Source organism: Pristiophorus japonicus, chromosome 22 (assembly GCF_044704955.1).
Source record: "Pristiophorus japonicus isolate sPriJap1 chromosome 22, sPriJap1.hap1, whole genome shotgun sequence".
NCBI lineage: Eukaryota > Metazoa > Chordata > Chondrichthyes > Pristiophoridae > Pristiophorus > Pristiophorus japonicus.
Window position 1 is genome coordinate 7,129,335 of NC_091998.1, and position 23,267 is coordinate 7,152,601.

General features: G+C 50.4%; 1 protein-coding gene across 1 annotated transcript; it reads right to left on the reverse strand.

Annotated features, from left to right (window-relative positions):
- Positions 1–3,528: 3,528 nt before the first annotated feature.
- Positions 3,529–9,178, reverse strand: LOC139235166 (probable inactive protein kinase DDB_G0270444). Its single transcript, XM_070866385.1, has 5 exons — positions 9,084–9,178; positions 8,501–8,873; positions 7,973–8,452; positions 4,111–4,237; positions 3,529–3,551 (listed from the first exon to the last, which is right to left on the reverse strand). The coding sequence occupies exons 1-5, from the start codon at positions 9,176–9,178 to the stop codon at positions 3,529–3,531; spliced, it is 1,098 nt and encodes a 365-aa protein (XP_070722486.1).
- Positions 9,179–23,267: the final 14,089 nt, after the last annotated feature.

Below are 23,267 nucleotides of genomic sequence, written 5' to 3' on the forward strand. Positions count from 1 at the left end.
TGCTCCCTCCAATGGCCCCGGCCTGCTGATGGTCTTGAAGGCCGGGACTGTGCCGATTTCCGGGCCGGGCCGCTGCACGCCACTCCCTCTGATGGCGTAACTTACAACTTAACCTGTGTGGGGCTTGGTTGTTCGCCACCCCCACCTCCCGAGGGCAAGCCAGCATTTCCTCCTCGACATCTTCTGGGATTGAGATGGGCCAGCAGCCTACTCACTGCTCCCACTCTTGCCTCGGAGTCAGAGGTCAGAATTCCACATCCCACTCTGGCGTAACCTAGGCTGATGTTTCAGTCCAATTTTCAGCAGGCACTGCATCGCCGGAGGTTGTGGCCGCAAAATTCAGGGGGCGGTCACAGCCGTGAGGCAGGGGCTCCTGCACCGGGCGCGGGAGTCCCGCCCCGCGACCTTATTATTCAGGTTACCGCCCCCCCCCCCCGAGAGGAAGCTAAACTATCGCGCTGCACTTCCTCTTGGGGGCGGGGCGGAGAGACTCGGCAAAGCGCGAGGCGGGACTCGTGGCACTGCCGCGTAGACCGGGCCAAGCTGCGGACTCTGCTGGCGGTAACCGAGGGCCATTGCCGGACCACCAGGGTGCCACGGCAGCAACCCGCCACATAAGCGGAGCGCCGGGCTGCAATAAACCTCGCGATCTATTGTCAAGTCGGCCATTTTCTATTCCCCCCCCCCCCCCCCCCCACTTCACCGCCTCCCCTTTAATTGCCACCCCGCTGGCAGCCGACAGCCCGGCACTCGCCCCATGAAACTGTCACGGGCTTCGCCCACGGCGGCTTCAGGTGGCGCTTCCAAATATTCGTTCCGGGGGCAAAAACAGGTCGCTGTGCACGATGGCGATCGCCGGCTGAGCGAGGCGCGGAGTCCGTAGCGGCACCACGCCCGGGCGAGAAGTCGTTTGCACCACAAACGCGCCACATTTTTCCCCTTTATCTTTTGGATGCATTATTGGACCAATGAGCTGCCTCTTCAGGTGGCTGTCGACGGTCCCATGTGACTGTTTTTGGAGTACCTCCGCTGGGCGGGGCCACATTGTCCGCATGCCAGACACGAGACTCGCAAAGCAAGCGCGCTACTCGGAACTCCTTCACGGCAAACGAGCCAAAGGTGGGCAGCGGAAACTTTACAAGGACACCCTCAAAGCCTCCCTGATAAAGTGCAACATCCCCACCGACACCTGGGAGTCCCTGGCCAAAGACCGCCCAAAGTGGAGGAAGTGCATCCGGGAGGGCGCTGAGCACCTCGAGTCTCATCGCCGAGAGCGTGCAGAAACCAAGTGCAGGCAGCGGAAGGAGCGTGCGGCAAACCAGTCCCACCCTCCCTTTCCCTCAACCACTATCTGTCCCACCTGTGACAGGGACTGTGGCTCTCGTATTGGACTGTTCAGCCACCTAAGGACTCATTTTTGGAGTGGAAGCAAGTCTTCCTCGATTCCGAGGGGCTGCCTTGATGATGATGATGAGATGATGATGGTGACTGTCTTTGAAGAAGAACAGGGAATTCTCCCAATGCCCCGGCCAACAATCATTCCTGAAACAACACTGCCTAGATCGGTTATCTGTCACTGAGTTCCTGCTCCGAGCAGATTAGCTGTCAGGTTTGGCTACGTAAACAACAGTGACTACACTTCAAATGTAATTCACTGTCTGTGAAACGTCTTGGGAGGGGGAGGGTGGTGAGTGAAAGGCCCTATATAAATGCATGTCTTGCCTCTAATGAATGAAGAGCATTGATTAAAGCAATGTCTTGAGGGTGATTTTCTCTGACTCAGCCTCGTGTCCTATTTTCACTTTACACGGGCTCGCTCAGTACTGATGTTTTTGTGGGAAACTCCTGCTTAAACTCAGACACAAATCTGAAATGACTTAACAGCAGGCAGCACAAGAAACCACTACCTGCTACCTGCTCAAATGCAACCAAGTGCTCATTTCCTTCCACTTTGAGATAAGTGGACAATTTTACTTGAGAAGCGGAACAGACATGTGAACGTTTCTCTCTCGGTTTTCCTTGGAGATACAAAGATGGCTATTGACTTCAGCTGATGGAGTAGATTGGGCGATATCGATTCTGCTGTCCGTTACCTGTCTCTTCTGAGTTTCATTTCTACTGAAGTCGATCGGGAGAGATGTATAACGGACGGGCAGATCGATACTGCCCGTTAGACACCGTCGGCCAAATTACCCACGAAGAGTTTTAAAATCGTTCCAATTTCTCCCTCTCAGTGTCTCCTCAATCTGCCTGAAAAGCTTTGCTGTAAAAATATGTTCCTGCACAGTCTGTCTGTTGTTTCACTTGCGGCAAACACGGCCACCGATTTGCAGTTTTTGTAGAAAAACAGATGGGACTGTGCAAAACCGGTAGAAATACCACCACTCTCGCGTCTGCTGCAATCACATCATGCCTGGAGAAGCAGTTTGGGTGTTGTTTGACTGCTGTATGCTGTGGGAGGGGAAAAGGAGTGGGGCGGAATAAGTTCCAATGTGCAGCACAATACCTACCGATAGATTTCGCAAAATGATTAAAGACGACACTAGAAATGTGAGGTTATACATATCAGGAAAGAAATGAACAGGCTGGGTCTCTTTTTTTTTCTTGAAAAAAGTGATGACCTAATCGAGGTCTTTAAAATTATGAAAGGTTTTGATAGAGTAGATGCAGAGAGAGAACATAAGAATTAGGAGCAGGAGTAGGCCATTCGGCCCCTCATTCAGTGAGATCATGGTTGATCTTCGACCTCAAACCCACTTTCCTGCACTATCCCCAAATCGTTGATTCCCTTAATATCCAAAAATCTATCGATCTCTGTCTTGAATATACTGAAAGACTGAGCATCCACAGCCCTATGGGGCAGAGAATTCCAAAGATTCACCACCCTCTGAGTGAAGAAGTTTCTCCTCATCTCAGTCCTAAATGGCCAAGCCCTTATTCTGAGACTGTGACCCCTGGTTCTAGGATCGCCAGCCCGGGGGAAACATCCTCCCTGCATCTTGTGGGGAAGAACATAACTGGAGGCCATTAATGTAAGATAGTCACCAAGAAATCCAATGGTGAATTCAGAAGAAACTGCTTTATCCAGAGAGTGGTGAGAATGTGGAACTCGCTGCCACAGGAAATGGTTGAGGCGAATAGTATCGATGCATTTAAGGGGAGGCTGGACAAGTATATGAGGGAGAAGGAAATAGAGGGTTATGGTGATAGAGTTAGATGAGGAAAGACGGGAGGAGGCTCGAGTGGAGCATAAACGCCGGCATGGACTGGTTGGGCCGAATGTGCCGTCTATCCGATGTAATCCTGTGTAAATTAAAAAGGAACTTGATTTACTCAGCTTCCATAAACCAGGGTCATTAGCTGCAGTATATCAGAAACACGTCTTGTTAATTCAGTGACCTTGCTTTTCACATGGTAACTGGAACATTTGTAACAAAAGGTGAAGAATAATGTAGTTATAAATCTAACGCTTGGGCATTAGCCGCGGGATGTGTGACATTACCAACATCAGCCTCTGAAACCTATGTTTCATTCACCATCGGATTTTACACCTGGAGATAAATGCACAATGTTAACGAAAATAGAAAGACTTGCATTTATATAGCATCTTTCATAATTTCAGGATGTTGCAAAGAGCATTATATTTAATTCGAAGTGTGGTGAAACACGGCAGCCAATTTGCGCACAGCAAGCTCCCACAAACAGCAATGTGATAATGACCAGATAATCTGTTTTTGTTATGTTGATAGAGGGATAAATATTGGCCCCAGGGCACCGGGGATATCTCCCCTGCTCTTCAAAATAATGCCATGGGATCTTTTACGTTCATCTGAGAGAGCAGACGGGGCCTCGGTTTAACGTCTCATCCTCCGACAGTGCGGCACACCCTCAGTACTGCACTGGGGGTGTCAGCCTAGATTCACCCCTCTCCCACCCCACACCATGCCCCCTGCGCACACTCTGCCTCCAGAGATTGCACCGATGGTGTTGGGGCTGTTACTGATCGCTATCTAGTGACATCTGCTGGAGATCCTTCAGCATGGACGATGGGTGTGGATGGGACCAGGCTGTTCCATGCTTAAGTTGCCCGCTGCCACTGTCTAAGCTCACGTGTGACTGATGGGCACACGTGTGACTGATGGGCACACGTGTGAAGCCTTGAAGGCAACGACCATTCGCGGATGTCGAACCCGCCCAGGTGTTCATCACTTTCAGCGTAGACGGTGGAGGGAAAAAACTCAACGCAGGGAGAAATAAGATACAGATTTGGAGTTCCGATGAATGTTCAGTATTTTTCCAAATTAAAAAAAAAAGTTTACAGATAAAGGGGGCTTGAATAAGTACGTAAAAACTAAAAATACAAAAAGAGGAATTAGAATAGACTGTCCCCATTTAAATACTATCAAGTTGACTCACTCTGTGTTGCAAATTCTATAATGTGTGTTCATTTATACATTTCTAGCAAAAGTACTTCCAAGTTTCTTCAGTGCTTGGTATTAAATAGCTGCCAGTAATGTGATAAAATACATCAATTATTGTATAATGGGCAAATAATGAAAAAAACAATTCTATTCAGATCCACATTTGCCAGGCCACATTGCAAAATGTAAAGTTAATTTATTTTGTTGTATGAGGATATTGCACAGGCATCACATTTCATTACAGTGTTGCCCAAACATTTAAATATGTTTTGCAGTAAGCTAATGTCATCGATCATGTTTTCGTCTCGCATTTTACACGAGCTGTTGGATGCGGCAGTGGGAGAGCTCGTCAATTATTGGTATTTATTGGTGGGGCAACTGACTTGTTATTGATTGGACGCGAGTATTTTCGCTGCCCCACCAGAAGTTTTCCTGCCAAATTTCGGCACTCCGACAGCTAACTGTGGTACAGGAGAGGTGTCAGCCGGGGCTCAGTGGGCAGCACCCTCACCTCTGAGTCAGAAGGTCGTGGGTTCACAGTCCCACTCCAGAGACTTGTGCCCGTAATCCAGGCTGACACTCCCAGTGCAATGCTGAGGGAGTGCTGCACTGTCGGAAGTGCCGTCTTTCAGATGAGATGTCTGCTCTCTCAGGTGGATGTAAAAGATCCCACGGCACTATTTCGAAGAAGAGCAGGGGCAGTTATCCCCGGTGTCCTGGGGCCAATATTTATCCCTCAATCAACATAACAAAAAACAGATTATCTGGTCATTGTCAAATTGCTGTTTGTGGGAGCTTGCTGTGCGCAAATTGGCTGCCGTGTTTCTGACATTACAACAGCGGCTACACTTCAAAAGTACTTCAATGGCTGTAAAGCGTTTTGAGAAATCCTGAGGTCATGAAAGGTGCGAAAGAAATGAAATGTTTTTTTTTCTTCCAATGCAGTAATTGCAGAAATGAATCAATTTGTATGGGATTTTGCTGTACCACATCACTTGCCCCATGGTGAATGAAAATTTACACCAAGTAAATGCAGCACAGTGACCAGTTAAACTTTTTTTTAACCTTTATTGGTTTGAAATTGTGAAAGAAAGAGTTGCATTTATATAGCGCCTTTTATGACCACCGGACATTCCAAAGTGCTTTCCAACCAATGAAGTACTTTAGAAGTATAGTCAGTGTTGTAATGTGGGAAACATGGCAGCCAATTTGCGCACAGCAAGCTCCCACAAACAGCAATGTGGTAATGACCAGATAATCTGTAGTTGTTATGTTGGTTGAGGGATAAATATTGGCCCCAGCACACCGGGGATAATTCCCCTGCTCTTCCTCGAAATAGTGCCTTGAGATTTTTTACGTCCACCTGAGCGGGCAGACGGGGCCTCGGTTTAACGTCTTACCCAAAAGACGCACTTCCGATAGTGCGGCACTCCCTCAGCACTGCACTGGGAGTGTCAGCCTGGATTTTTGTGCTCAAGTCCCTTGAACCAACAGCCTTCTGACTCCGAGGCGAGAGTGCTGTCCACTGAGCCACGACTGACATTAGTTTAACAAATATGCCAAGATTGCTTAGCCAGCCAATATGTAATGTATATTATTGAAACTTACCCAAGTTAATTGTGTTTTCTCATTCGACTCCCCTTCCATGCTGTGTTGGTACAAACTCGATGATGAAATGCTAACTTGTTAATACTCTTGCATGGTGTTAATATTACCGGTGTTGCTGCAATATGTCAAAGATGTTTTAATCTTTTTCTTTGTCATTGCGATCTATTGTTTCCGTCATTACTCCCTTTGTTATCCTGCCACCGATCTTGCCTGTTACATTCCCTCCTGTTGCAATGACTATCCTTCCGTGTAAGAGTTGCGGTTTAGAAAAGGCTTTTAAATGGAGTACAATGGGAGCCTGGCAGTAAACACGAGGCAATAATTCAACCCCAGAGTCTCTGATGGCCCTAAACCGCTCGAGCTTTGCTTTTATGACTTCCTCCGAACCAGTCGACAGAATTATTGCCTTGTAATTGCTGCCAGCTATCTGTTTCGCTCTTGTTTGTTTCATCGTTAAGAGCAGCGTACAATAACTACAATTCAGATCTCGCAACAGCAAGAACCTGAAGGATTAACTTTAACAAATAAATAATGAAGGGTGATCGAGAGAGGACGTTTTTCATGAAGCATTCAGGGTTTATTTACTGGAGCTTAGCACAATACTCATAGGCCTTCTCACAGATGTTTTGTTCTGCATTATGTTCAACTCAATATTGGTTTTGTGCCAGTTAATATTTAAAGAACACAGCCCATTCATTTCCCACTTGACGGTCTTGAGAACTTTCCTCATTTTCCCTTTGTTGTCGGATTTTCCCATGTGTTGTAATTTGCATAATTTAAATATGCAAATTGCATTTTAATATCATTAATATGGTGCGATCTCATGAAAGATTAATCAGCTGTTAATCATTGGCTGCCTTTCGTGAACTATCGAAATGCAGTTTATAAACTTCCTTCATCGCCATAACCGCACACGATTATTAATTAGATCTGGATCCACATTACACCAGTGACTACACGCCAAAAGTACTTCATTGGCTGTAAAGCGCTTTGAGACGTCCGGTGATCATAAAGGCGCTATATAATTCCAAGTCTTTTTTAGAATATTAATTTTTTAACAATGGGAATCGCAAGAAAATGAATCGATTTTTTTCCTCCCTCCCCAATGGCATAGTCCAGAGGTTTACACGACATGGGTCCCAAGACCACGGGATTACACAGGATATACGGCACAGAAACAGGCCATTCGGCCCAACCAGTCCATGCCGGCGTTTATGCTCCACTCGAGCCTCCTCCCGTCTTTCCTCATCTAAATCTATCAGCATAACCCTCTATTCCCTTCTCCCCCATATGTTTGTCCAGCCTCCCCTTAAATACATCTTTGGGAACTTGGGAAATCTGTGCAAAAAGTCAGAGTGACTGGTTCTTTAAACTCGAGAGTCTTTGTATTAAATTATCATCATAGGCAGTCCCTCGACCGAGGAAGACTTGCTTCCACAAGAGTTCACAGATGTTTCAATGAAGGACCTGATGCTCCAGTCCTGAACTCCAATCAAAGGGGTGGAAGATGCCTGTGCGTGGATTTTATTAACGTGTGGTGACTGTTGCACACCAGCCACCACACGGGCTTGACAGAGCTCGGCCTTGGTCCAGTGGCAAGGGTTAACCAGGACGACTGGAGACCAGCTCTGCTGCATGGACCTAATGAGCACACATATGTGGAATTCTCTACCACAGTGAGGCCAGTTCGTTAGATATATTCAAAAGGGAGTTAGATGTGGCCTTCACGGCTAAAGGGATCAAGGGGTATGGAGAGAAAGCAGGAATGGGGAACTGAAGTTGCATGATCAGCCGTGATCATATTGAATGGTGGTGCAGGCTCGAAGGGCCGAATGGCCTGCTCCTGCACCTATTTTCTATGTTTCTATATCGCAGTGTGGGCTGGGCCCGTGCTGCCCCTGGGCCCTCGGCTCTTCTGGGCCCCGCACCCTCATTCGCCGCACCTCCGCCTCGATCACTCGCCGCACCTCCGCCACGATCACCCACCGAGTCTCAGCCACGATCCCACATCGCACCTCGGCCTCGATCACTCGCCGCACCTCCGCCTCGATCACTCGCTGCACCTCCGCCTCGATCACTCGCCGCACCTCGGCCTCGATCACTCGCCGCACCTCCGCCTCGATCACTCGCCGCACCTCCGCCTCGATCACTCGCCGCACCTCCGCCTCGATCACTCGCCGCACCTCGGCCTCGATCACTCGCCGCACCTCCGCCTCGATCACTCGCCGCACCTCCGCCTCGATCACTCGCCGCACCTCCGCCTCGATCACTCGCCGCACCTCCGCCTCGATCACTCGCCGCACCTCCGCCTCGATCACTCGCCGCACCTCCGCCTCGATCACTCGCCGCACTTCGGCCTCGATCACTCGCTGCACCTCCGCCTCGATCACTCGCTGCACCTCCGCCTCGATCACTCGCTGCACCTCCGCCACGATCACCCACCGAGTCTCAGCCACGATCCCACATCGCACCTCCGCCTCGATCACTCGCCGCACCTCCGCCTCGATCACTCGCTGCACCTCCGCCTCGATCACTCGCCACACCTCGGCCTCGATCACTTGCTGCACCTCCGCCTCGATCACTCGCCGCACCTCCGCCTCGATCACTCGCTGCACCTCCGCCTCGATCACTCGCTGCACCTCCGCCTCGATCACTCGCTGCACCTCGGCCACGACCCCGCTCCTCCGCTGTACCTGGGGCCCCGCCGATGCTCCTGCCCACACTCCAAGCGCCGAGCTGGGTCCTGATGACGTCACCCAGTCGCCCACCTCGAGGCCGCTGCACACCTGGAGCAGCTCGCGCTGGTTGTTGTAGTGGCACGCTCCAGTACTTATACTTCCCGACCTGCGGAGGCTGTTGGCATCTCTACAACCTCTTGGTTGCGTCTCCTGTTGGGTCTCGCCTCTCTAGTCCCACGTCTTGCACTCGTCCATCGCTGACTGGGAACACTGGTCAGTCATTTCCTGATGCTTCCCTCCTGGTCACCAGGACGTCCCTGAGAGCTTCGCAGTTAGCTCGCCCTGTAACCTATTCATTCCTTTCCAGCAGTTTTACCCGAGATTGTGAACCAGCACGATTGAGGCACAAGCTTCCTGGGGTTTCACGGTATTCCATGCGTTCCAAGCTGCGACACGGGATCCGCGCGCCATCTCGCGTATGGACAATAAAACTCTGTTCAACACGCCTTCCACTCATGTTAACAGGCAGAGCTGCAATAAGAGGCAATTTTAGTCCCAATCTAACCCTAGTTAATTCAGATAGTGGTTACATGTGCAAATTAGTCTTTATTTCAACTGTGTGTTTCTTCAGCAACCCAGGATAGATCCACAACAACAACTTGTATTTATATAGCGCCTTTGATGTGGTTAAACATCCCATGACCCTCCACAGGAGTGTTATAAGACAAAGATTTGACACTGAGCCGCAAAAGGAGAAATTAGGGCAAGTGACCAATAGTTTGGTCAAATAGGGAGGTTTTAAGGAGCGTCTTAAAAATGAAGAGAGAAGCGGGGAGGTTTAGGGAGGGAGTTCCAGAGCTTGGGGCCTGGGCAGCTGAAGGCACGGCCACCGATGGTGGAGCGATTATAATCAGGGATGCTCAAGAGGGCAGAATTAGAGGAGCACAGACATCCCCTTATCGAACTCTCAAAACATATCACAGAGAGAATCTGTGGAAATTCTTCATCACACATTTTTCCAGATGCAAATGCACAGACTTGGGATTTGAAATAAGGCATTGTGAATGCTTTGTGCGTTTGTATGAAACGACATTCTCCTCTATTTGAAGGCAGATGTTAAATGGCATAATATGCTATTTAACTGTTGTAAATGGCTGGCAAAATGACATAATATGCTATTTAATTTCAAGGACTTGTTTAAAATGGGCAAGGCTAAGTCTGTCTATAGATCTAAAGTTTATGTATATAAAGAAAGACTTGCATTTATATAGCACCTTTCACCACCATCGAACGTCTCAAAGCGCTTTACAGCCAATGAAGTGTAGTCACTGTTATAATGTGGGAAACGCAGCAGCCAAATTGCGCACAGCAAACTCCGACAAACAGCAATGTGATAATGACCAGATAATCTGATTTGGTGATGTTGATTGAGGGATAAATATTGGCCCCAGGACACCGGGGATAACTGCCCTGCTCTTCTTCAAAATAGTGCCATGGGATCTTTTACGTCCACTTGAGAGCAGACAGTTTAACGTCTCACCCGAAAGCCGGCACCTCCGACAGTGCGGCAGTCCCTCAGTACTGCCCCTCCGACAGTGCGGCAGTCCCTCAGTACCGCCCCTCCGACAGTGCGGCAGTCCCTCAGTACTGCCCCTCCGACAGTGCGGCGCTCCCTCAGTACTGCCCCTCCGACAGCGCAGTGTTCCCTTAGTACTGCCCCTCTGACAGTGCGGCGCTCCCTCAGTACTGCCCCTCTGACAGTGCGGCGCTCCCTCAGTACTGCCCCTCTGACAGTGCGGCGCTCCCTCAGTACTGCCCCTCTGACAGTGCGGCGCTCCCTCAGTACTGCTCCTCCGACAGTGCTGCGCTCCCTCAGTACTGCCCCTCCGACAGTGCGGCGCTCCCTCAGTACCGCCCCTCCGACAGTGCGGCAGTCCCTCAGTACTGCCCCTCCGACAGTGCGGCGCTCCCTCAGTACTGCCCCTCCGACAGCGCAGTGTTCCCTTAGTACTGCCCCTCTGACAGTGCGGCGCTCCCTCAGTACTGCCCCTCTGACAGTGCGGCGCTCCCTCAGTACTGCCCCTCTGACAGTGCGGCGCTCCCTCAGTACTGCCCCTCCGACAGTGCGGCGCTCCCTCAGTACTGCTCCTCCGACAGTGCGGCGCTCCCTCAGTACTGCCCCTCTGACAGTGCGCCACTCCCTCAGTACTGCCCCTCCGACAGTGCAGCACTCCCTCATCACTGCACTGGGAGTGTCAGCCTAGATTCATGTGCTTGAGTCTCTGGAGTGGGATTTGAACCCACAACCTTCTGATTCAGAGGCGAGAGTGCTGCCCACTGAGACACGGCTGGGACTGTGCGTAAAATACTATATATTTATTGGAAGGTCGGGTAATCTGCCTTGTTGCTGTTTTGCTCTCTCACCACATGGGCGTGTTCACACAGGTACAATGTCTCAAATCCGGCTGCCCGAAAATCGCAATTGTCCGAAAACTGGACATTTGTGAGAAAATCTCATTTGATAATCAATACAGTAAAATCCGGAATTATTGTCCAAAAACGGGCGGGGCCGACTGGTTATCGGCTTTGCCAGAATGTTTTACATGGTGATTGAGCAGCTGCAGCCTTGCAAGCCTTTTTCACACTCTGTTTACCAAATTAAACCCTTTACCTATTCGATTTCATTCTTTATGAAGACATTCCTTTTCAAATAAGCCGAAGATAGGCTACTGATTTTCTTGTCCGAAATCCGAAAATCGGCAAAGCCTCGGTCCCATCTGCCCTCCAGTCCCGCCACAGTGACACTTTGTACCTGTGTTACACATTGAACATAAGCAACAAATGCAAATGTGAAGTCAGGCTGTATTCCAGTTAGCTGCAGCCTCTTGTTCTGCAGGTATTTTATGGCTTAACACTTTCTTTGCCCCCTGGCAGGTTTGCGATTGACAAGGACACGGGCACGGTGACGTTAATCAGGAGACTAGACTTCGAGACAACTCGGCGGTACACTTTGACCCTGATAGCGAAGGACGGCGGGGGAGAGGAGACGACAGGGCGCGTGCGCATTAACGTGCTGGACGTCAATGACAACGTTCCCACCTTTCAGAAGGAAACCTACCTGGGAACACTTCGGGAGAACGAGGCTGCCCCGGTGCAAGTGGTCAGAGTGCGAGTAAGTCAGAGGGTTGGTGCCGGTGTGCTGGGGGGGGGGACAGGACAGGGGGCCACGTGGTGACGCGACACTGGTGGACCCACGCACCGCACCTTCCGATCCCGGGCTTCCTCACCACAAGCGAGGGAAATAAGACACGTGCTCATCGCGGTTGACCACCTCACTGGCACACGATCAGGAGACTCGTCAGTCGCTCCTCCTCCTCCTCCCGGTTCAGGAATGTGGCAGAACCACCCCACCCAACAAAAGAAGACAGACTTGCATTTATATAGGGCCTTTCACTCGACCTCAGGACGTCCCAAAGCGCTTTACAGCCAATGAAGTACTTTTGGAATGTAGTCACTGTTGTAATGTGGGAAACGCGGCAGCCAATTTGCGCACAGCAAGCTCCCACACACAGCAATGTGATAATGACCAGATAATCTGTTTTTTTTAATGTTAATTGAAGGATAAATAAAGGCCCCAGGACACCGGGGATAACTCCCCTGCTCGTCTTCGAAATAGTGCCATGGGATCTTTTACGTCCACCTGAGAGAGCAGACGGGGCCTCGGTTTAACGTCTTGTAGTGTCCTTACACTTCACTATAGAATCACACGAGGCATGTATTGCAGACAAGGTCACTATGTGACCTGTACCTTTATTCCCAGGACCAAGAAGTGATGACCCTGTGTGAGACCTCCCTTTATATACCTGGGTGACCAGGTGAGGAGTGTCTCCCACAAGTTCACCCCCTATGGTCAAGGTGTGCATTTCACGGTTGGTACAGTGTACAGTGTTGTTACATAAGGGTTACAGTTATGTGAAGGTTACAAACATGACATCACCTCCCCCCAATGTCTTTGGGTCAAAGATTGAGTCTTTCGGGCGGTCGACGCTCTCTCGTGGAACGCCGCAGTTGGGGTTCTGATGGTTGAGCCGTGGCATGCGTCTCTGTCGCCTGAGGTGATTCCGGCCTGTCCGGGCTGGCCGCAGGAACTGTGCATGCTGTCGAATGTCCTTGTTGCTTGTTCACTGGCAGTGGTGTGGGTAACATCTCGTGGTCTTCCTCAGGTTCCAAAGTGTCCATGCTGAACCTTTTCTTTACTTGATCCAGATGTTTGCGGCATATCTGCCCATTGTTGAGTCTGACCACTATGACCCTATTCCCCTCTTTGCCTATTACAGTGCCCTCAAGCCACTTGGGTCCCAAGGCGTGATTGATTGAGAACGAATACAGGGTCATCGGTTTCTATGTATCTACCCACTGAGTTGCGATCATGGCACTCGACTTGGGACTGGCGCTTGCCCTCAACAATGTCCGACATGGCTGGATGAATGAGGGACAGCCGCATTTTGAGCGTGCGTTTCATGAGTAATTCCGCGGGCGGGACTCCCGTGAGCGAATGCGGGCGGGACCTTTAGGCCAGCAGGAGGCGCGATAGGCGGTACTGAAGGGAGGGCCCTTGAATCCGGAGCATGCCCTGTTTTATGATTTGGACTGCACGTTCCGCCTGGCCATTGGAAGCCGGTTTGAATGGTGCTGTCCTGACATGTTTGATACCATTACCCGACATAAACTCCTGGAATTCATAGCTAGTGAAACACGGGCCATTGTCGCTAACCAGGATGTCCGGCAAGCCGTGGGTCGCAAATACCGTACGCAGACTCTCCACAGTGGTGGATGTTGTGCACGAATTCAATATGATGCACTCGATCCATTTCGAGTATGCATCAACAACAATCGGGAACATTTTTCCCATGAACAGGCCCGCGTAGTCTACATGAATACGTGACCATGGCCTGGTGGGCCAGGGCCACGGGCTGAGGGGGGCCACCCTAGGGGCATTTCCCAGCTGAGCACACGTCGTGCACCTGCGAACCCAGTGTTCCAGGTCTGAGTCAATTCCCGGCCACCATACATGTGACCGGGCAATGGCCTTCATTAGCATGATGTGGAGTTCCCTGATGAATGCTTCCCTTCCTTTCTGGGGCATGACTACCCAGCTGCCCCATAGCTGGCAGTTGGCTTGGATGGAGAGCTCGTCCATCCGTCTGTGAAACGGCCTGACCCAATTCCCAGTCATGACACATTTCTTTATCAGTGATAGGAGGGGATCTCTGTTGGTCCAGATTTTGATCTGGCTGACTGTGATGGGAGAGCCTGTGGTGTCGAAAGCCTCAACAGCCATGACCATCTCCACGCTTTGCTCCGACGCCCCCTTGGTGGTAGCCAGCGGGAGCCTGCTGAGCGCGTCAGCGCAATTTTCGATGTCTGGCCGGTGCCGTATGGTGTAGTCATACGTAGCCAGCGTGAGGACCCATCGCTGTATGCGAGCTGACGCATTGGCATTGACAGCCTTGCTGTCAGACAGCAGGGATGTTAACAGCTTGTGGTCCGTTTCTAACTCGAACCTTCTGCCGAAGAAGTATTGGTGCATCTTTTTCACCCCGTATACACATGCGAGCGCTTCCTTTTCAACTATCCCATATCCCTGCTCTGCCTGGGAGAGCGACCTGGAGGCATAAGCCACATGTTGGAGTCGGCCCTCATCATTACTCTGCTTCAACACACACCGTAGGATCACACGTTAAAACCAGTTTCTTACAAGGGTTGTACAAGGTCAACAGCTTATTGGAACAAAGCAGATTCCACGCCCGATTGAAAGCCCGTTCCTGACAGTCCCCCCCAAAACCATTCGCAACCCTTACGCAGGAGCACGTGTAGCGGCTCCAACAATGTGCTTAAGTTCGGCAGAAAGTTCCCGAAGTAGTTCAATAGTCCCAGGAAGGAACGCAACTCCGATGTGTTGCCGGGCCTGGGCGCACGACGGATCGCCTCTGTCTTGGATTCGGTAGGCTGGATCCCGTCTGCAGCAACCCTCCTGCCCAAAAACTCGACCTCTGGGGCCAAAAACACACACTTGGACTTCTTTAGTCGCAAGCCTACCCGGTCCAGTTGGCGTAGCACCTCCTCCAGGTTGTGGAGGTGTTCCTCGGTGTCACGACCAGTGATTAGGATGTCATCTTGGAATACGATGGTGCCCTGAACGGATTTAAGTAAGCTTTCCATGTTCCTCTGGAAGATGGCGGCCACTGACCGAATGCCAAACGGACACCTGTTGTAAACAAATAGCCCCTTGTGCGTAGTGATGGTGGTCAAAAGCTTGGATTCTTCAGCAGTTCCTGAATCATGTAGGCTGAGGTGAGGTCCAACTTGGTGAACAGCTTGCCACCTGCCAGTGTGGCAAAAAGGTCCTCCGCTCTCGGAAGCGGGTATTGGTCCTCTAGTGACTCTCGTTGATGGTGGCCTTGTAGTCGCCACAAATCCTGACCGAGCCATCTGCTTTAAGGACAGGAACGATGGGGCTAGCCCAGTCACTGAATTCGACAGGCGAAATTATGCCCTCTCTTAGCAGCCTGTCCAGTTCACACTCAATTTTCTCACGCATCACATACGGCACAGCTCTGGCTTTGTGGTGCACTGGTCTGGTGTCCGGGGTGATGCGTATCACTACTTTGGTGCCCTTGAAAGTCCCGACACCTGGTTGAAAAAGTGACTCGAATTTCTGTAGGACCTGTGAGCATGAACTTTGCTCCACAGATGAAATGGCGTGTACATCCCCCCCCATTTCCAGTTCATCTCGGCCAGCCAGCTCCTCCCCAAGAGCGCGGGACCATTCCCCGGGACAATCCAGAGCGGCAGCCGGTTCTCCGACCCGTTGTGTGTGGCCACCAAACTTGCACTGCCGAGCACTGGGATGATCTCTCTGGTGTACGTCCGTAACTGCGTGTCAATGCATTCCAGCTTAGGCCTGTTAGCTTTGTGTGGCCATAATTTTTCAAATTGTTGGGCACTCATGAGAGACTGGCTGGCTACTGTGTCCAGCTCCATGCGTACCGGGATGCCATTTAGAAGAACTTTCATCATCATGGGTGGCATTTTTGTATATGAGCTGTAGATGTCTGCCACATGAACCCTCTGGACTTTGGCGCCCATGGCATTAGCTCCAAGCGTCAATCTGCCTTGCAGACCCCTCGTCTGGTTCCTCTGCCTCATAAACTAGCCTTGCTACAGGCTTCCTGGTCAAATGTCCACTTAAATTGTAGTTCCCACAGACAAATTGCTGGAACCTGCAGGTTCTCGCAGCATGTCTGCCACCGCACCTCCAGCCTGACTTGAGGTTGTGGTGAACAAAAGGACTGTTATCAGGCATTGCTCTCTGATTCTCTCTTAGATTGCTCCTGAGCACTCTGTTAGTGAGTGTCAATGGTCCCATCCCAGGACGCATTGTCCCTTGTGATGGCGTGAATTACCGATCCCCCTGCCATTGTCTCCGTTGCTGGCCCACCCTAGAGTCTGTCGCTGCCTGGACGGTGTCGAATTACCCTTGTCTGGTGTCGAATTGCCCTTGCCTGCCTGCGGGGATCTGTGTCGCGTTTACGATGTTAACTCCCTGGTCCATCGCCACGTTTGAACCAGGGCTGCGTGCGTAAATTATTTTGGTCTCCTCTTCCCCTGCAATGAAGCTCTGAGCTATCAAGGCTGCCCTTTCCAAAGTCAAGTCCTTGGTCTCAATGAGCTTCCTGAAAATCCTGACATGACCAATGCCCTCAATGAAGAAATCCCTTACCATCTCCCCCCTGCAGGCATCAGTGAACCTACACAAGCTGGCCAAACGCCGAAGGTCCGCAACGAAGTCCGATATGCTTTGTCTCTCCCGACGCCGGTGTGTGTAGAACTGGTGCCGGGCCATGTGTATACTGCTCGCTGGTTTGAGGTGCTCACCGATCAGTGTGCTGAGCTCCTCAAAGGACTTGTCCACCAGCTTCTCAGGTGCGAGCAGGTCTTTCATCAGCGCATACGTCTTTGAGCCACAGCTGGTCAGTAGATGCGCCCTCCGCTTGTCAGCCACTGCCGCTCCCAGCCAGTCCTTCGTGACAAAATTCTGCTGGAGCCTCTCAACGAAATTGTCCCAGTCCTCACCTACACAGTACCGTTCCTCTGTGCTACTGGTGGCCATCCTCGCGGGTCGTTGATTCCCATTTCTCATGGCCAAATGTAGTGTCCTTACACTTCACTATAGTAACTCCCCTGCTCGTTTTCGAAATAGTGCCATGGGATCTTTTACGTCCACCTGAGAGAGCAGACGGGGCCTCGGTTTAACGTCTTGTAGTGTCCTTACACTTCACTATAGAATCACACGAGGCATGTATTGCAGACAAGGTCACTATGTGACCTGTACCTTTATTCCCAGGACCAAGAAGTGATGACCCTGTGTGGGACCTCCCTTTATATACCTGGGTGACCAGGTGAGGAGTGTCTCCCACAAGTTCACCCCTTGTGGTCAAGGTGTGCATTTCACAGTTGGTACAGTGTACAGTGTTGTTACATAAGGGTTACAGTTATGTGAAGGTTACAAACATGACACGTCTCATCTGAAAGACGGTATCTCTGACAGTGCAGCGCTCCCTCAGCACTGCACTGGGAGTGTCGGTCCGGATTTTTGTGCTCAAGTCTCTGAAGTGGGACTTGAACCCACATCCTTCTGACCCAGAGGTGAGAGTCATCATCATCATAGGCAGTCCCTCGGAATCGAGGAAGACTTGCTTCCACTCTAAAAGTGAGTTCTCAGGTGACTGTACAGTCCAATACGGGAATTACAGTCTCTGTCACAGGTGGGACAGACAGTGGTTGAGGGAAAGGGTGGGTGGGACTGGTTTGCCGCACGCTCCTTCCGCTGCCTGCGCTTGGTTTCTGCACGCTCTCGGCGACGAGACTCGAGGTGCTCAGTGCCCTCCCGGATGCACTGCCTCCACTTAGGGCGGACTTTGGCCAGGGACTCCCAGGTATCGGTGGGAATGTTGTACTTTATCAGGGAGGCTTTGAGGGTGACCTTGTAACTTTTCCTCTGCCCACCGGGGGCTCACCTGCCGTGTAGGAGTTCCCAGTGAGCCATGGCTGACAAAGAAAACCCAGACAAAATACAACAAAGCTAGAGAAAGCAAGCAAAAGCTGATCGTTAGCAGTGCGACACCTCATTGTTTCAGACGTTGTACGCACAGACTTTGTCTTGCATCTTAATTTGGGAGCCATTATCCACAAAAGGTGCACCGATACTTTCTGCTGTGGACAGAGTTCACCATGATCGGCTGAAATAGTATCTGGATTCAAACACCATGGGAACAGATTCTGACGGTGCGATAGAGATAGCGAGTCGCCAGCCCCTTTATCGCCTCTCCCCAAGTTTCCTCACGTTACGGTTACTGAGTTCGGTGGCAGGTTGACCAATCCTTGAGCTGCCTCACACCCCTCTTCGCTAAAGCCCATTTCACCCTGTCCCTTCCATAGCCTTTACTCTTGATTTCACTACATTAACTCACCATTCCACAGGTTTGTACTCAACAACAACAACCTGTATTTATATAGCGCCTTTAATGTAGTGAAACGTCCCAAGGGCGCCTCACAGGAGCAATTTTGAGAAAGAAATTTGGCACCGAGCCACATAAGAAGAAATTACGGCAAGTGACCAAAAGCTGGGTCAAAGAGGTCGGTTTTAAGGAGCGTCCTGAAGGAGGAAAGAGAGGTAGTGAGGCGGAGAGGTTTAGGGAGGGAGCTTGGGGCCCAGGCAACAGAAGGCACGGCCACCGATGGTGGAGCGATTATAATCAGGGATACCCAAGAGGGCAGAATTAGAGGGGGGGTTGTGGGGCTGGAGGAGATTACAGAGATAGGGAGGGGTGAGGGCCATGGAGGGATTTGAAAATAAGGATGAGAATTTTGAAATCGAGGCGTTGCGTAACCGGAAGCCAATGTACGTCACCGATGGGTGAGCGGGACTTGGGGTGAGTTAGGACATGGAGCACCTCTAGTTTACTTAGGGTAGAATGTGGGAGGCCAGCCAGGAGTGCATTGGAATCGTCAAGCCTCGAGGTAACAAAGATATGGATGAAGAGTTTCAGCGGTGGATGACTCGGGTGTTTCCGGATTCGTGATGTCAGAAAGACGATCGAAAGTCCGGACAAATACCAAAACCGGCTCGGCCTCGGTCACGAGGTTGCCGGATTTGGGAGGTCAAACCTGTATTCCATTCCCCCTAAAACTTATTTTTACACTTATCTAAGAGATAAAATCAGAGAACGGTTACAGCACAGAAGGAGGCCATTCGGCCCGTTGAGCCCGTGCCGGCTCTCTGCAGGAGCACCTCAGCCAGTCCCACTCCCCCGCCCTTTCCCCGTAGCCCCGCAAATTTTTGGTTTCCTTCAGGGACTTATCCAATTCCCTTTTGAAAGCCAGGATTGAGTCTGCCTCCACCACCCTCTCAGGCAGCACATTCCAGATCCTAACCACTCGCTGCGTAAAAAAGTTTCTCCTCATGTCGCTTTTGGTTCTTCTGCCAATCGCCTTAAATCCGTGCCCTCTGGTTCTCGACCCTTCCACCAATGGGGACAGTTTCTCTCTCTCTACTCCGGCCAGACCCCTCATGATTTTGAACACCTCGATCAAATCTCCTCTCGACCTTCTCTGCTCCAATGCCAGCTTAGAGAGGATGTTGCCAGTACTAGCGGTTTGAGACGTTAAGTTTCACATTCCTGTTGCCCGCTGTTTTAATATAAGGTCTTGAATCGGTTAATGCCTCAGTTAAAGTAGCGGACAGGGAAATCTTCAAATCTGTTTCAGTATCTGTCTTCTGAAGTCAGTAATAATCAATTCAAGGTCTCTCTTGAGAAGGACTGTTCCGTGAAAAGAAAAGAAAGACTTGCATTTATATAGTGCCTTTCACAAACAGCAGGCGTCTCAAAGCGCTTTACAGCCAATGAAGCACTTTTGGAGTGCAGTCACTGTGGGAAACACGGCAGCCAATTTGTGCACAGCAAGCCCCCACAAACAACAATGCGATAATGAGCAGGTAATCTGTGTTTTTTTGTTATGTTGATTGAGGGATAAATATTGTCCAGGACACCAGGGATCACTCCCCTGCTCTTCTTTGAAATAGTACCACAGGCTGTAAGCTTGACTGCTAATCTCTCGTAAAATTATTGACGTTTTGATTTTTTTTAAATCAGCAGCATTTTAAAGATGTTTAATCATCTACGAGGGAGTAGTGGTTTTTAAAACATCTCCAATAAGGTATTCTCCCAGCACAATATAATTGTAGCCATTGTGCCTTGATGCTGTCTAATTGTATCATCCTTGTCCCTTAAGAAAAATGTTAATGATTTTCAAATACATCTCGTTCACTGCGAGCGATTACGTTCATCAGCTTGCCCCGTTGGTAGCTGGGTTTGATTGACCGAGTCGCCTTGGTTTCAGTTCCCAATACTGTTCCCCTGCACGAGTTAATGCCCAGTTCCCCTGCACGAGTTAATGCCCAGTGATGGCATTACACTCTGCGCGCGATATATTGTTTCTGTCAACCGCTAACAAAGACTTGATTTGGAATTAATTCCAGACGGGAATACAGCAGAAACTAGTGAATGTGAGGGAATAGCAAGTGGTAAACATCACTGCTCCGCACTGCCCTCTGTCTGTGCAGCGGGCGAGCGAGATGTGGTTTAAAATAACATTCTGGTTGGGTCGGTTTGGTGATGACACAGCTGTGACAAGGAGCGTGGGACTTAAAGAAAGAAAGACTTGCATTTATATAGCGCCCTTCGCTACATCCCAAAGCTCATTACAGCCAATGAAGTACTTGGGGAGTGTAGTCGCTGTTGTAATGTGGGAAACGCAGCAGACAGTTTGCGCACAGCAAGCTCCCACAAACAGCAATGTGATAACGACCAGATAATCCGTTGTTTTGTTATGTTGACTGAGGGATAAATACTGGCCCCAGGACACCGGGGATAACTCCCCTGCTCCTCTTCGAAATAGTGGCCGTGGGATCTTTTACGTCCACCTGAGAGAGCAGACGGGGCCTCGGTTTAACGTCTCGTCCGAAAAACGGCACCTCCGACAGTACGGCTCTCCCTCAGCACCGCACTGGGAGTGTCAGCCTGGATTTATGTGCTGAAGTCCCTGGAGTGGGACTTGAACCCACAACCTTCTGACTCCGAGGCGAGGGTGCTGACCCCCCCGCCCTGAGTTTGGCTCATAGCTGCAAGTTTGTGAAGTTCCTGGTCTCGGCCGTGTTGCTGTGTTCCTGGTCTCGGTTGAGAGGGGAGGTTGGAGAGGGGAACCATTCCAGGTTATTGTTGGCCCTGTCTGAGCAAGGGCTTCAAGAGTGGCACTGATGGAGGTCAACAACAACAACTTACATTTATATAGTGCCGTTAACGTAGTAAAAGTCTGAAGGCGCTTCGCAGTGTTATCAAAAACAAAATTTGACACCAGCCGCATAAGGAGAAATTACGGCAGATTGGTCAAAGAGGGCGGGTTTTAAGGAGCGTCTTGAAGGAGGAACGAGAGGCGGAGAGGTTTAGGGAGGGAGTTCCAGAGCTTGGGGCTCAGGCAGCTGAAGGCACGGCCACCGATGGTTGAGCGATGAAAATGGGGATGTTCAAGAGGCCAGAAATGACAGAGTGCAGAGATCTCGGGGGTTTGTGGGGCTGGAGGAGGTTACAAGGATAGGTAGGGGCGAGGCCATGGAGGGATTTGAAATCAAGGATGAGGGGTTTAAAATCGAGGCGTTGCTTAACCGGGAGCCAATGTCAGGAAGCAAATTACCTGCTACCATATGCACCAGAGGAGCCTCTCACTCCTCCTTCAAGACGCACTTCAAAACCTTCCTCTTTGACCAAACTTTTGGTCACCTGCCTTAATGTCTCCTCCTTTGGCTCAGTGTCTATTTTTTTAATATCTGATAGTTGCTCCTGTGAAGCGCCCTGGGACGTTTCACTACGTTAAAGGCGCTATATAAATGCAAGTTGTTGCCTGGTGCGAGTCAGCCACCAGGAAAAGCATGAGAGAGAGAGAGAGTCAGAGACACAATTTTCTGTTCCTGCCATTGGCAAAGGGCGTGGCATTTAACCCGTGTCAGCATAGGCAAGATTGAGGTATAAGGGCAAACCTGCACCCTTCCCACCGCAGGGTACAGCGTATAGAAACTCCCGCTCCGAGATTTCATCCAAACGGTGCAGGTTTCTCTTGGTTTCATGATCGTTTATCTCCGGATGGATATGTGCCCGCATTTAAATATCAAAATTCCGTGGGTGCTTTATGCTTGACTGTTCAATTATACAAAAATTACTATTTTTATTCAAATTGTGAACTCTCGCTAATCATAGAAATTACAAAGTGACTATTTGTACGAATGCTTTCTGTTCCTTCTCCGCCTGCGTCCTCTGGACTCTGCCCCCCACCCCGGAACCGGACGTGGGGGCGCGCATTTGACCACGCTGTTTCTCCAGGTGGCGGGGTGGGGGGGGGGGTGGCGAGGGGAGAGAGAGCCGGGGTTGGGGGGGGGGGTGGAAAAGAGAGGCACATGGCGGGGTGGGGGGGGGGGGGCGGAGAGGGGGAACTCAGGGAAGGCGGATCACGTTCTTCCAACCCCCTTTACACCCAATTTCCGATTTCACGGAAAGTTCGCTGCACGTGCTACAAGGGACATCGTTGGAGCGGATGATAGCCAGATGAAGTCGTGACATTCACTTCATAACCCAATAAACTTGTTCACAATCTACACACAATGCCCCATCTATGGCGCTGGGGTAAGGGACTTCGGCTGGAACTTGGGAGGCTTTTTCTGGGTTGTTGGAGAGCTGTCCTCTCTGGCTTCAGAAGTCAGAATGGATCGAATTACAATTTGCAAGGTCAGTCAGAACTTGTTCTGGGCGGTTCCAGTTGCACATTCCAGAGAAACTTCAGGGTGTGGCTTATCCTCCAAGGGGACCAATCGGCAATAGGTCATGTGACAATGGAGAGCCAATCAGAGACATGGCGGCCATTTTATTCGTACAACTAATTGTGTCCTAGAAATTGACAGCACGGAAGGAGGCCATTTCGGCCTATTGTGTCCGTGCCGGTCGACAAAGAGCTATCCAGCCTAATCCCACTCTCCAGCTCTTGGTCCGTAGCCCTGTAGGTTACAGCACTTGAAGCGCACATCCAAATACTTTTTAAATGCTATGAGGGTTATCTGCCTCTACCACCCTTTCAGCCAGTGAGTTCCAGACCCCCACCACCCTCTGGGTGAAAATATTTCTCCTCAAATCCCCTCCAAACCTCCTACCACTTGCTTTAATCATGTCTCATGATTTTCGAGCTCTGGGGTTGTGAAATATTAACTGTTGTATGGTCAATCAGAATGTTATACCCTTGATATCACAATGATGAATTTCTAATGAGATTTGCCCAGCCTACATCGGTGCAGTAAATATCACGGTAACTAGCTGATCTTCTGCTGTGTTGCTCATCGATGAAAATAGAATTTAAAAATCAGATCTGTCTTTTTCTGGATCTCTCGTCTTGACTT